This window comes from Pristiophorus japonicus, chromosome 20 (genome assembly GCF_044704955.1).
Source record: "Pristiophorus japonicus isolate sPriJap1 chromosome 20, sPriJap1.hap1, whole genome shotgun sequence".
Classification (NCBI taxonomy): Eukaryota; Metazoa; Chordata; class Chondrichthyes; family Pristiophoridae; genus Pristiophorus; species Pristiophorus japonicus.
Window position 1 is genome coordinate 17,547,278 of NC_091996.1, and position 15,311 is coordinate 17,562,588.

Here is a 15,311-nt window from a genome sequence, read left to right on the forward strand (position 1 = left end):
AACGGAGTATATTAGAAATTCAAATACTCGGCATTTAGTTTGCTCCAGTTCTAGTCAGTTAGAACAGTTTCACTTTGGAACAGAATTTCTTTTTCAAAAGGGGGCGTGTCCGGCCACTTACGCCTGTTTTCAAAGTTTCGGCAGTGAAAACTTACTCCAAACTAACTTAGAATGGAGTAAGTGAAGATTTTTGTACGCTCGAAAAAACCTCGTCTACACTTTAGAAAATCAGGCGTAGGTTACAAATTAGGCGTAGGGAATGGGGGGGGGGGGTTAAAGGGAAGTTTACAAACATTAAACACTACAGTTTTACAAATAAAGAGCCATCATCAATAATAAAGATAAAAACATCAATAAACCAACCAATAAATCAATCAAAAAAAATTAATAAGAAATAATTTTTTTTTAAATCAATAAATAAAACATTTTCTACTTACCGACTGCATCACAGGGAGCCCTCCAACAGCATGCTGGGATGCTTCCCCCCTCCCCCAGTGTGTCTCTGTCAGTGTCTCTATCTCTCTGTCTGTCTGTCTGTCTGTGTCTCACTTTCTGTCTGTCAGTGTCTGTGTTTCTGACAGCGAGGGGAGGGGGGGCAGGGGGTGGGGAGGGAGGGAGGCAGAGGAGGAGGGAGGGAAGGGGGAGGGATGGGGAGAAGGAGAGGGAAGGGGAGAGGGGGAGGGAAGGGGGAGAAGGGGAGAGGAGGGGGTGGAGAGAAGGGGGGAGGAGGAGGGGAAGGGGGGAGGAGGAGGGGAAGGGGGGAGGAGGAGGGGAAGGGGGGGAGGAGAAGGGGAAGGGGGAGGAGAAGAAGGAGAAGGGGGAAAGTAGAAGGGGGGAAGGAGAAGGGGAGGGGGAAGGAGAAGGGGAGGGGAGGAGAAGGGGGGATGGGGGAGGGGAGGGGGAAGGGGAGGGGAGGAAAGGAGAAGGGGTGGGGGAAGGAGAAGGGGAGGGGGGAAGGAGAAGGGGAGGGGGGAAGGAGAAGGGGAGGGGGGAAAGGTGAAGGAGGGGGGGAAGGTGATGGGGGGAAAGGAGAAGGAGGAAAGGAGAAGGGCGGGGGGAGGGAGAAGAGGGGGGTGGGGGAAAGGAGAATGGGGGGGGAGAGAGGCTGAACGGGCCAGGCCCGGCCGGGCCCAAGACTTCGGGTAAGGCGCGTCCCCAGCACCAGATTTACAGGTAGGTGGCATTGGGTCGGGTCGGGTCCGGGTTCCGGGGTCGGGAGCGAGATCGGGTCGGGGGGAGCGCGGGTCGGGGTCGGGAGCGCGGGTCGGGGGGGGGGGGCGGAGGGAGGTCGGTTCGGTTCGTGTCAGGGCGGGGGGAGGGAGGTCAGGTTGGGTCGGCTCCGGGTGGGAGGAGAGTGGGGGGGGCGGTCGGGAATCGGGAGCATGAGTCGGGTCGGGGGGGTGGTGGGAGGGAGGTCGGTTCGGGTCGGAGGGAGGGAGGGAGAGGGAGGTCAGGTCGGGTGCGGGGGGGGAGCACGGGTCGGGTCCAGTCCGGGGGTTCGGGTCCGGTCCGATCCGGGGACAGGGAGGGCGGTGGTGAAGCGGGAGTTGGGTCGGTGTCGGGGTCGGGGTTGGGTCCAGACGGGGGGGGGGGGGGGGGGTGAAGCGGGAGTCGGGTCGGGGTCGGGTCCGGTCCCAGGACAGGGGGGGGGGCGGGGGGAAGCGGGAGTCGAGCCGGGTCAGGAGGAAGCAGGAGCTGGATGTGGGAGGCAGCCTTATGCACGCAGCCCCAGTGAGGCCATTCGGCCAGGGCTAGGGGTTGCGTGCTTTGGGCCCCTCCCACACTGATTTGGGTGCCTGGAGCTACTGCACATGCGCGCCCACTGTAGCGCACATGTGCAGAGGTCCCGGCACTGTTTTCAGCGCAGGGACCTGGCTCCGCCCCCTACAGCTTGTGCTTCGCCGCGCCCGACTCAAGAGGACCTGCAGGGAGCCGGAGAATCTGTAAGTTTTTTTTAGGCGCGAAAAACGGGCACAGCCCGAAACTTGTGCCCATAGAAACATAGAAAATAGGTGCAGGAGTAGGCCATTTGGCCCTTCGAGCCTGCACCACCATTCAATGAGTTCATAGCTGAACATGCAACTTAGGTACCCCATTCCTGCTTTCTCGCCATACCCCTTAATCCCCGTAGTAGTAAGGACTACATCTAACTCCTTTTTGAATATATTTAGTGAATTGGCCTCAACAACTTCCTGTGGTAGAGAATTCCACAGGTTCACCACTCTCTGGGTGAAGAAGTTTCTCCTCATCTCGGTCCTAAATGGCTTACCCCTTATCCTTCGACTGTGACCCTGGTTCTGGACTTCCCCAACATTGGGAACATTCTTCCTGCATCTAACCTGTCTAAACCCGTCAAAATTTTAAACGTTTCTATGAGATCCCCTCTCATTCTTCTGAACTCTAATGGATACAAGCCCAGTTAGATATGGCCCTTATGGCCAAAGGATCAAGGGGTATGGAGAGAAAGCGGGAAAGGGGTACTGAGTTTGAATGATCAGCCATGATCTTATTGAATGGTGATGCCGGCTCAAAGGGCCGAATGGCCTGCTCATGCACCTAATTTCTATGTTTCTATGAGAGGACTCACAGGTTGGCCCATGGACCTGGCCAGATGCAGGCTCTGCTGGTTATTCAGTTATGTGAAAAGTGCAGTTATGAGACGGCTTTGTGCTTTCCTTGCAGGGTCATGATAGCGACGCCGCCTCCTGTGTGGCTATCCACCTGCATCCTGCTCCAACCCCTGTGTGCCTCCTCCTCCTCCTCATGCGCCTCCTGCTCCACAGATGGCACTGCTGCCTCATCCTCCAATGGCTGTGCCCGCATGATGACCAGGTTGTGGAGCATGCAGCACACCACCACGAATATGGAGACATGCTATGGGAGTACTGCAGCATACCCCCTGAGCAGTCCAGGCAATGGAACCTCTGCTTGAGAATCCCAATTGTGTGCTCAATGATGGTCCTGCTGCCCGAGAGACTGTCATTATATGCGTGCTGTGTAGCAGTTCTAGGGTTGCGAAGAGGAGTCATGAGCCAAGTGCTCAGTACGTAGCCCTTATCACCAAGGAGCCAGCCACAATCTCGATCTGAACCAGTGAAGAGGCGTGGCACACATAGTAACCTTGGAGGCCACGCTCAGGGCTGTCCTCACCCGTGTTTGCGGCTCCAGGTCTCCCTGCAGGAGATTACAGAGCTCCATCACTACGACCTTGCGGAATCGAAGTCTGCGCAGGCACTGATCATCATTCAGATCCCTGTATGAGAATTGGTGGTGGAAGACCCTTTGCCGATATGGCCTAGCGCCCCCACGTCTGTGCAGCCGTCTTGATCTCTGTTGTGCCTCATTGACTTCTCCCTGCTGCTCTGCTGACTCCTCCACCTCTGCAGGCTGCTGCTGCCCAGCATCTGCCTCTACTGCAGGCTGCAGGCTGTCCTGTTGGCCCAGTATCTTGTGCGGAGGGTTCTCACTCTCCTCCTTAGGGGATGCACTTGTTGAGGGCCTTCCTGTGGCAGCTCTCTGGCCTCCCCTCTTTCGCCATCTCCCTGGCCTTCTCCATGCTGGGCTGCAATGATAGCTGGGGCCCTTGCCCGCTGCCTCTGCTGCCTTCTCCTGCGTGCCTCGGCGGCACGCACAATGTGCAGGAGGCATTGGCCTGCCAGCACTATCCCCATTTCCAACCCCTCCCCAAGCCCAGCCTCCTCGAAGTCGCCTCCAGCAAACATTCGCGCACTGTATCCTTGCACTACTTCTCAAACGGGAAAAAGTCACCAACACAAACTCAACAGAAACCAACACACCGTTAAGGCACTCTGGTGGTGTGCATCAGGAACTATGCACCACCTGAAAAAAACAGCTCTTGGCACCGCCGAGCAGTCAGACGATTTTTAGAGCAGAATGTCGTTTCCGGACCGGGACCTCAGCAGTGCGTGCAGTGATGACGCACTTGTGGAGTGTTGGCCAGCACCGCTGCGGAAGTGGTGGGGGGGGGGGGCGTGGGAGCGGTGCAGCAGGGCAATTGGGCGATTGGTGGCCATTACACGGAAATTCGGCAGCCACTCCACTCTGCAGCATGGCCGTCGATTTCCGGTGGTAACAAGCCTTAAGGAAAGTGGCAATTTCAGTCCCGATGACTCTTGCCATATATTCATGAACAGAATTCTTGCTTGTGCATGTGGCAGTAACAGACACTGGTTCAAACACTTTTGCCTAACACTGGAATTAGCTGTCACAAATTCTTATCTGCTGCTCTACCTCTCTCTCTCCTCCGTTAAGACGCTTCTTAAAACCTACTTCTTTGACCAAGTTCTGTTCTAATATCACCTTAGGTGGTTTGATGTCAAATTTTGCTTGGTAACACTCTTGTAGAGCACTTTAGGAAATTTTACTGCATTAAAAGCGCTATATAAATGTAAGTTGTTGAAGCAGAGTCCATAGAGTATGGTAGCATGGTGGTTATGTCACTGGACTAGTAATCCAGAGCCCTGGACTAATGATCCGGAGACGCGAGTTTAAATCCCACCACGACAACTGGGGAATTTAAATACAGTTAATTAAATAAATTTGAAATAAAAAACTAGTGTCAGTAATGGTGACCATGAAACTACTGGATTGTTGTAAAAACCCATTTGGTTCACTAATGTCCTCTAGAAAAAGAAATCTGCTGTCTTTACTCAGTCGGTCTGGCCTATATGTGATTCCAGACTCACAGTGATGTGGTTGACTCTTAACTGCCCTCTGAAATGGCCTAGCGAGCCACTCAGTTGTATAAGGCAGCTCACCACCACTTTCTCAAGGGCAATTCCATGGCACAAAAAAAAAAACTCCATGGCACGAACCTGGTATTGCAGTACTTCCAGGAACGGTGCAGTGGCTCTAGGCCTTTTGGCTAAGAGCATTGGCGCAGAGTGATCCTTGAATGGGCCCAAGGTGACCTCTGGCGTTTGTGATTTGACAAAGAATTGGAACGATTGGCTACGAATTTCAAAAAAAAATTAAATTAAATAATTAAATAAATAAATAAATAAATATTTTTTTAAAAATTAGGGATGGGCATTTTGGCTAAGATCATTCGTAACTGACCTGACAGGGGAGTAACCATGACCAGAAAGTGGTTCTCCCTGGATCAGGAAGGTGGTTCTCCTATGCTTTTTGGAAATAGGAGGTGGGTGGGGGGCCTGACCCGTCCACCTCCATGGCACGAACCTGGTATTGCAGTACTTCCAGGAACGGTGCAGCTTTGGCTCTAGGCCTTTTGGCTAAGAGCAAAATCATTGGCGCAGAGTGATCCTTGATGTGCGCAAGGTGACCTTTGGCGTTTATGATCTGACAAGTTGATCTGACAAAGAATTGGAAAGATTGGCAACGAATAAAACATTTAAAAAAAAATTAGGGATGGGCAATACGAAATGCATGTTTGAAAAGAAAAATGTAAATATACCGTCACCCATTCCGGGCACTGTATTGTAATACATGAAATGTAATTTGTGTGAATGTACCACAATGTATCCCGTTTATTGTACCGAATCGCACTTGAACTGAAAAACAAGAAATGTAACGAACGGAACTGCCGTCAGCACCCAGATGTATTGTATGGGATTGCTGACCGTAGCGAAATGTACTGAAATGCCATTGAGTGTACTGTACAGATTTTTTTTATGAATTAAGTATATTTTGAAATTAAAAAAAATTAGGGATGGGCAATAAATGCTGGCCTTGCCGGCGATGCCCACATCCCATGAACTCATTTTTTAAAAATGCTTTTAAAAGGGAATCAGATTGCATTCTAGTAGCTTACAGTTTGTGGAGATATCTGAGAATGCATTCATGGAAGAGTCTAAAATTTATATTTGTGCAGTGCTGACCAAGCTGCAGACCACATGGCCACTTTGAGACCCGCTGCAGCAGAGGTGCTTAGCTCAGCTATAGGTTCTTTAATGAATGCTTTGGCTGCTCATTAAGTTGGGGAATAGACTAATCTACAGCAGCCTGCCTGGTGTGGATTTATTATTTTGGGAAATTAGATTGAAATAATCATAATACAGGGCTTCAACAGCCTCATTACTTTCCAGTAATCCTCACACAGATCTTTAACCAGGGAGCAGAAGTGGCAGGAGCTGGTGTGGATCATGGCGATGTCTCTTAGGGTGAAGCCACATAAATGATCCAGAAATCCAGTTAAATGGTGGCCAAAACTCCACAGAAGCAGAAAGGTTCTGCTTTCCACCAAATGTTCCATTCTCATTCTGAAAAATATTAATTTAAAACTTGATTTTCTTAACCTACAGTATATGTGGTCTATGTTGTTGCTTTGTATTTGATATTCCATATTTCCACACAAGAACAAAAACTTTCATGGGCCTGGTTTTAGTGACTGAAGTATTGTGCTGTGGCAATAATGAGAAAAACAATTTATTACTAGGTTGCAACAATGGGCTAAACCAACGATCTTGCAAAAAGCACACGTTTAAAATTGCACTTAGTCAATATATTGTTGCAATTCTCATTTTACAGATATCCCAGGCTAATGTAACCAAAGTGTAATCTTGCCCAATGTCCATGCCAATTGGTTCACTGATCTGAAACAAGAGATGGTGACTTACTATAAATGTAGGTTCGCTTTTCGGAAAAGCTGACAATCAGGTGATGATAGAGTGTGAGGAGAAAGAGACACCTCTGTCAAGCAACAGGGACCAACAGTGAAGGAAGGCTGTAAGAGGTAAGTAGAGAATGGAGTGATAACTGCAAACAATGCAGCCTATAATATTATACAATTGTATGTTTTTATCTGCAACCACTTAACCCAACAGAACACTTCACCTCGGCCTTTCACAGGAATCATAAAAAAAGCATTCAAAATTGAAATAATAATCGTTGTTGTGAAACGTTTTGTGGAAAGCTATCTGACTTTGATAGTATAAGGTGAACTCTATTGTAAGTATCTGCCATTGTATCTGTAGAATTAATTTCCCTTTTAGTGTGATGTGTATTTTGAGTACGAAATACATGTGTGTCATATCAAAAAAGGCCATTTAGGTTTCAAGTTTAAAAAGACCCTGATATTTTTGCCTTCAATAGATTTGAATCAATTGAAATTGAGGAATAATTACCAGTGATGTTTCTTTCTGAATGTGGATAATCAGGTGTCAGAATGAGAGACTGGTGCTGCATCACTAGAGCCTTCAGGCACTGATATTCAGATGGGTTTCCAAGAATTTGCAGATCAGACATGTAAAGTGGTCATTCTCTTACTGTTGAGATTTCTTCTAATACCGTCTAACTATTATTCTGTCTAGCCCGCATAAGAACAGTGCATTCATTGCATCTCCTGGATATACAAAGAGAAAAGGATAGACAAAAAAAATAGCAGTTAAAAGGATAAAGCTATGGAGACAGTTCTACTAGTGATGCTACTGATTGCCTTAGGGCCAGGCGCACAAGCAGGTAAGCCCGTGTTAAATGCTAACAGTTCTTATTGACAATTGTCACACAAATTAAAATGTAACTTTTTTCAGGATTCAAGCACATCCTGACGCAATTATCCAAACTGCAGTTGTAGTAAAATATGAATGGGAGAAACCAGGAAAGATGCTGACAGTAACCAAAATTTAATGAGTAATTTGGAAGTTTTAATTAGAGACGGAGTCTCCTTAAGGCACATTATATAACACAGAAAAAGCAGCTAAAATATACTTGCTTACATTTAGCGATAAAAAGAAAAATATTAAACACTGTAAATTCCCAACTGATGGGGACGAACAATGTTAACATTGACACCTTAACGCATCAGTACAAAGGATAGAAGTGTAACAAAAGTGAATATAGCTGACACTATTGTAACTGTTTTCTGTTTGACAGGCTCTTTGTACACACTTGAAACTGAAATTCTGAAGGAAAATAGCGTTGAGTTTAAAAACCCTGTTATTCCAGAAGGTTATGATTGTGCTGAAAGCATTGGCGGTCCTGAAGGAATTGATACGCGAAGTCTTTGTGAAAATCCGGAAGGGGTAATTGCATAATCTTTAAAGGAAATGTATTTACTTTCTTGAAAAAATTATTGAAATGACTTTTACACAGATTCACATAACAAATATTAAAGCTGGCTAATTAAAAATGAAGTAATACACCAGTGTGATTTGCAGAGTAATTTATGGTCACAGAATTTTGTAGTAACTTGATCTTTCAGAGCAGAACATGGTGTGAGCATGTTGCAGTTCTAAGCTGTGGCGTAAAGTGATAAGAGGGCTTTATGTCCACAATATTTTGTAGGGAAAGTTTCCAATCTCATCCATCCAGTCATCATTTTGATTTTGACTTCGTGTTGGTCTAACTTCATGCTTTCTGTGCTCTGGTTTATACAGTTCCCTTCCTTGCTCCCATGCTAGCTGACTCTGTAATCGGAACCCTCTCAAGCACTGCACAGCCCCTTTCAAACTTGCTGTCATTCCTCCCCTCGTAAAAAAATCCAAGCTCTTGCCCATCTTTCCTTGCCTCGTTTCTAATTTCTCTCCAGGTTCTTTGAACATGTTATCATCTCCCATCTCTCCCATAGCTCCCTGTTTGAATCCCTTCAACCTGTTTTCTGCCTCTCCCATAACTCTAAATGGCCCTAACCAAAGCAACGAATCACATTTTCTGTTACTGTAACCTTGGTGCATTATTCCTCTTCAAGCTCGTTGCAGTCTTCAACATGTTAACCACACCATCCTCCTGCAATGACACTCCTCCAACGTTCCAACTCTGGCAATGCCCTCACTTGGCTCCACCTATCCAATCGTAGCCAAACCATTTCTAATAATGTCCTCTTTTCCCACCCTTACACTCAAAGAATTCATTCTAGGCCCCTTTCTTTTCCTCATTAACATGCTGCCTCTTGGCATCTGCAGGCATGGATCATAGGAACAGGAGTAGACCATTCAGCCCTTCAAGCCTGTTCCACCATTCAATCAGTTCAAGGCCGATCTGTATCTTAATTCCATTTACCCATCTTGGTTCCACATCCCTTAATATCTTACCTAAAAAAAATATATTAATCTCAGTTTTGAAATTTTCAATTGATCCAGCCTCAACAGCTTTTTGGGAGTTCCAGACTTTACTACCCTTTGCGTGAAGAAGTGCTTCGTGATTTCACCCCTGCATGATCCAGTCCGAATTTTAAGATTATGTCCCCTTGTTCTGGACTCCCACAGATCAATTTCCACCTGATGTTGTATAACTCTAAATCTCCACACCACCACAGCTCTACCATCAAACTGCTTGTCCAACATTCAGTTTTGGATGAGTCTTTACTTCGTCCAATAAAATATTGGAAAGACTGAACCATCGTCTTTGGCCCCTGTCACAAACTCAGCTCCCTTGTCTCACTATCTGGCCACTGTCTTAGGTTGCACCAAACTGTTCAGCGTCCTGTTTGACTCTGAGCTGAGTTTATGACCCCCATGTCACTCCACCACAAGAAACTGCTTACTTCCATTTTCATAACATCACCCATCTTCTCCTCTACATCAGCTTATCCACCAATGAAAACCTCATACACACATTTATCACCTCTTGACGTGATTACTCCAGTTTCTCCTTGCCACTCGCCACAAACTCCGGCTTGTCCAAAACTTTGTTGTTTGCATCCTATACCCCATTACCCCTGCCTTCACTAACATATATTTGGTCCTGGTTTGCCTGTGGATTAAATTTTAACTCATGTTCTTCTGTTTCAGCTCTCCATGGTCTCACCTTCTGCTAACTGTGTAACCTCCTCCAATCCAACAGCCCCCCTTCTGCTGATCTCCGTTCCTCTAATTCCAGCTTCTTGTACAGCCACCTTTCTTTCATTCCATTATTGGTGGCTTTTGCCTTCAGGCACTAAAATCCCACTCTCTGGAATTCCCTCATGAATCCCTTCTGCCTCTCCACCTTCTTCTCCTTTTTAGAAACCCTCCTTAAAGCCCATCTCTTCAACCAATCTTTTGGTCAACCTTCCTAATCTCTTCTTATGTGGTCTTGCATTCATTTTCCACTGTCTGCTTGAAGTGCCTTGTGATGTTTTCTACATTAAAGGCAGTCTAGAATTGTAATTTTTTTTATTGTTGTTGATAGTGGTCACCAGCTACACACAAGCAGTCTCTCTAAAATAATTGTTGGTTTCCAAAACATGCCATGTGGCTTTCTCCGTTAAGTTTATACCATGCACTGACAATGGTCAGTTATGCTTGAAAAGGATAATTGATGAATAGCTAGTATTCAGGGTAATCATCTGCACATATCATGAACTGGGAGTGTATATAAAAGAGACTGTGAACCCTGATATCTGTTTTAGTTACTGCTCAGTTCTTAAGAGAAATACAGACAAGATAATGGGGTAGAAATTGGAAATTTTGGGCACAGAGCATACCAATTTACCAGTGGGATGGCCAGCACCCTATTTGTGCAGGCGTTGGTCCCACTGTTAAATTCACGGTGCCCTTTTTTTTTTAGGTGTTCGCACTTCCCCAGTCTAAATTAAATGATTTTAAAATTCTCATAACCATGTTCAAATCCCACCATGGTCTCGCCCCTCCCTATCTCCGTAACCTCCTCCAGCCCTACAACCCTCCAAGATTCCGAGATCTCTGCACTCCTCCAACTCCCTCCTTCCCACCATTGGGGACCACACCCTCATCCATGTAGGCTCTATGCTCAGGAATTCCCTCCTTAAATCTCTCGGCATTTGCACTTCTCTCCTCCTTAAAAAATACTTCTTTAACCAAGCTTTTAGTCACCCATCTTAGTAAATCCTTCTTCAGTCTGTTGTCAATCTGATTATGCTCCTGTGAAATGCCTTGGGACATTTTTGTATGTTAAATGTGCTATCTAAATGCAAGTTGTTGTTGAGTATTCGAAGGGAAGGCAACTTGTGTAATATTTGTTCCATTATGTGCAGGTAATTGTACAGACTAAATATGGACCTGTGAGGGGATCTGTTGAGACAGTTGATGACAAGACTATTAATATTTTCAAAGGGATTCCGTTTGCTGCACCTCCAGAACGATTTCAGAAACCTAAGCCACCCAAAAGTTGGACCGGTAGGACTAGATACAAACACTCAACAAGAAAGTGAAAAGTTATGTTTTAATCAGATAGAAAAGTCAGACACTGATGTGTATATTAAGTACAAGTATATTTTCTTGACGTGGAGGTGGTTTGCATAAGGCAACCTCTCTCAGAATTAAACAGTCACTTATTAACGGCAGGTCTCTCTCTCCACTATTATTTGATTTATCTGTTCTGGAGAGTTATGTCTGTACATTGACAATTCAAAGATAAACATTTTCCTATTAATTTATATGTAATATATATCCAGTTCTAACATTGTTTTTATTTTGTCATATTTTAAAATTTAAAATAAGCTTTTAAAAAAAATTATACATAGGACGGGGCATGGTTTTGGTATCATATTCAGGGATATAGTCATGGTAGAGCTTTGTCCTGGAGCAATGTTTTAATTATTACAAATACTATTTTATTAATTGGTTCTTCCTATTGTGATGACGTCCTTAATATTCAAACATAGAAACTTGCTGTTTCTTCATCTCAGTCCAATTTTATTCCCTTGCCATTTCTCTGTATCGATCCAATATTTTTTCAGTTTCCTATGTTATTAAAATCTCTGCCTCAATAGCCTCTTGCGGTAAAAGAGTGATATGTTCTGTTAGCCATGAGTGTGACATTTTTTTCCCATCTTCTCCATTGCTTTTATACTGATAGCCTTCAGTCTCTGGCTGGTATTTTGCCTACCTCGGCGTGTCCGGTGCAGTCGGTGGTCATGGCAGGTCACGACCCCACTGCTAGCTCCATCCCATTGCTGAAAATGAACTTACGGGCCTGTTAAGCCCGTCCAGCGTGTTACCCAGTCCAATTAAATGGAGCGAGTCTGGTGACGTCATTCATGACGTGCTTTCAGCCGGGATCTTTAAAGGGTCCATGGCCACATTAGATGTGGCGTTTAATGTAACTTAATGCTGTCAGTGTACTACAGCATTGGAGGGCTGCAAACACTAACAATGACTGCACAAACGCAGAGGGCTGCACCCAGACTCTCCAATGACTTCCTCCCTATGGTTATGTTTATGGAAGGAAGCAGAGTACACAGGGAGGCTCTCTGCCCTTCTGATGGGTGGAAGAGACCTCCCCAGGAGACTAAAACAACCTAGTTGCAGATTGCACAGGAGGTCACAAGCAGGAATATGTTCAGGAGGGTCTGGGTGTAGTGCCGCAAACATTTCAATTATCTAATTAAACAGGAAAGGTAAGTACAAAGCCAGACTCAACTTCATCCTCCTGTGCCTCTCATCACAACCCCATCACTCTGTCTTCCCTACCTTACTCCTGCACATCCTTACACCAACATACCTTGCACCTCTGCCCATCCCTCTCTCCCTATCTACATTATCGCATCTCCATCTCACTAGCCATTCCTCACACTCACCTTCATCCTGCTACAATCATCCAACTAACAACACATGAGGGTAGCCACTTGGGTGTTTTATCCAATGTTCATGTAAAGCTTCTGTTAATGAGGTGTCAAACATAAAAATCTTTATTTTCAACACTTTCCAGTCTTGGGCAGATTTGTGTGCACCTTTGGAAGTGCTTTAGTGAGTTACAGTGAATGGTGAGGCATAATGATATCTCCGCAATGGTGATGAGTATGAAAGGAATGGCACGGTCATTGTAGGGATGCTTTATGGTGTTGGTGAAGGGTGGTACTGACCTAGCGCATCATATAGCAGCCATATGGATATACAGCATGAAGTTAACTAAATCTGGCCATGATATGGCCATCCCTGGCCTCCCGGGCAGCAATGTGTTCAGGTGCTGATGCCCTCTGTCCTGTGCTGCATCAGGTGATTGCGGAGAAGACTAGTGTTGTTGTTGATGCTGCTGACGCGCTTGGTGCTGCTGGTGTTGGGGTTCATTGTGGTCCAATTCTGAGGACCAAGGTGTGATAGTATAAACAGCATCTATGTTGATGGAATAGAAAGCAGGTGACATACAGAATACTGAAGTGTTCTGTCAATGGTGAGAGAGGTCTTCAAATGAGGTGAGATTGGATGGAGACTGCTGGAAAGACTTGAAGCCTGCAGAATCTGTGCTGGAAATGGCCTGAGCAACAGCTTCTGCCTGAGGAAGGTGGTAGATTTTACTGTACATTTGATGCTGTCAAGTAATCAACTGGAGCAATGGCCACAGAAATCCCGCGTCAGGTTGACAGATATACTTCCCGAGCCATGTGGTTGCCATGGCCATGCAGTTAAATTTAATAAGTAAGTTAAAAAAGCCTGTTTAGGGTCTGACAACTAGCTGTTAATCATCTCAATCGGGTCACTCGCTGCGTCCAGTCGGGTTGGCTCCGCAATGACAGATGCGTGTGAAGGAAAGACGCGTGGGGCTGGGATGACAGCGGGTTCCCGACCCACTGTCAAACCTAACAACTTTCCCACCTGAACCGCCAACGATCGCGCCCGCCACCACCCTGGAAAATTCCGGCCTATGTATCTTGTTACCAGTTTGTTAACAAGTAAAAACAATCTCTCATTAGTTACCCTATGAAAACCTTCAAAATTTTTTAAACAGCTGTTTTATTTCCGGGGGTGCCGATTTGCTCTGAGTCCGTTTAGTGCTACCAGCGTAGACCAATTGCACCCTCAATATTTCAACTGCAGCTGAGACGAACTTTTGTACTAATTCAACTTCACTAAGTCGGGGCTTCCTGCACCCGGCCCTCAGTCACACCCCAGCGTAGGGTCAGTGTAAGTACAGCTGGTCTTACCAGGCGTTCCTCGCCAATGGGGTGGGTGTGAATCTCACATGGAGGACCAGGCTTTAAAAAAATATATTGCGAGTGGCCCCTTACACAGAGAACTACTGAGGGCAGCCTCCTCCCCTTGCTGAGGAACGGCCAATCCCCTCTTGTCCCTTGTCTGCAGTCTGCCTTTCTAGCCTCTTTAGTAATGGGGTCACCCCGCCCTGCTAAAGCCCCAAAACCGGTGGGCCCTCTATGACCCCCATGAGCTTTTCTGGGATCAACAGTGGAGGTTGCAGTTGGGCACATCCCCATCTTCCACTGGGATGCACTCCCACCCCATCCCCCTCCGCCACCACCACAGACTTTCAGAACCTCTATGATTTCCTCAAAAAAGTTTGATCAGATTAGTCATGCATGTGCAGAAATTCAAGCTGACTGTTCCTGGGTGACCCATGCTTTTTTAAGAGTTCACTAATCTTATACTGCATCATAGGGACTAGAGGGCCAACCTTTTGAACTCCCAATACCAATGAGGAGGCTCACTGGCTGGCCTTGTATGTTGGAAAATTACAAGCACTCCATTCATTTTAACAATTAATTTCTGTATAATAAATGCTGTAATCTATAGCAAATATAAATTTCACACTTAACTGTAGCTATTTGTACAATGGGTAGAAAATGATTGCAATCAGGTTGCGCATTGGCAGGCAGTTTCCGCATTCTGCTTCAAACTGACATGGTTGTCCCCATGATGCATTGTCAATTGGATATACTTAGATAATTAATTAGATGATCTCATTATTGTATAATAAAGGAAGGAAAGAAAGATGATGAGAAGTTAGATTGAAGAGAGCCATGAATTAAATAAAGTAGTAATATACAGTAAATGTGATGGTGAACACAAAATGGATCAAAGAGGAATACGAATGCAATGTATGTGTCTGCAATACTTTATGCCTACATTTATTCAAAACTCTGTCCTTTCTACAGACGTCTTGGATACTACTAAATTTGGAGCATTTTGCCTACAAATGGGTTTCGGAAGCGAAGACTGCCTCTTTCTAAATGTTTGGTCTCCACAATCAAGTACGTAAAGATAAACTTGTCGAAAGTTTTAGTTCATGAAGAAAAATTTACATTGAAGCTTGTGGTGCTACAAATGCTTTCAGTTTTTTGTTTTATTGTGCATGTATTTTTGGTTATTTTCAAAGCTATTAGACACAAAAACCCTTTTCCACCAGTTCCGATGAATTCAGGAGCCACATCAGTGCAACTTCTAAGCTGTACGTAACTGCTCAAACCATGTAACTTCAATAACTCACAATGACCTTGTCAAAAATTAATTGATTAATTGACTAATTAATTAATTAAAGCAATAAAATAAGTCATACAGACCAGAAAGTCCCAGACTGATCTCAATCAAGGAGCACTTGGGGTGCTACAGTTAACCTCAGGAACCCTAGTTTAGGCAGAGAAAATATCAGCCAGGCTCCTGTCTACTATCGAATAAACTCATCTAGAAACTGCATGTATA

The 15,311-nt window shown here is 45.3% G+C and overlaps 1 protein-coding gene across 1 annotated transcript in view; it reads left to right on the forward strand.

Moving 5' to 3' along the window:
* Positions 1-6,444: 6,444 nt before the first annotated feature.
* LOC139233091 (bile salt-activated lipase-like) overlaps positions 6,445-15,311 on the forward strand; it is a 40,763-nt gene continuing 31,896 nt past the window's right edge. The window contains exons 1-5 of the mRNA XM_070863609.1: positions 6,445-6,715; positions 7,293-7,440; positions 7,855-8,003; positions 10,913-11,054; positions 14,768-14,863. Coding sequence (XP_070719710.1) covers positions 7,383-7,440; positions 7,855-8,003; positions 10,913-11,054; positions 14,768-14,863 — 445 coding nt within the window. The 5' untranslated portion in view covers positions 6,445-6,715; positions 7,293-7,382. The remainder of the gene's footprint in view (positions 6,716-7,292; positions 7,441-7,854; positions 8,004-10,912; positions 11,055-14,767; positions 14,864-15,311) is intronic.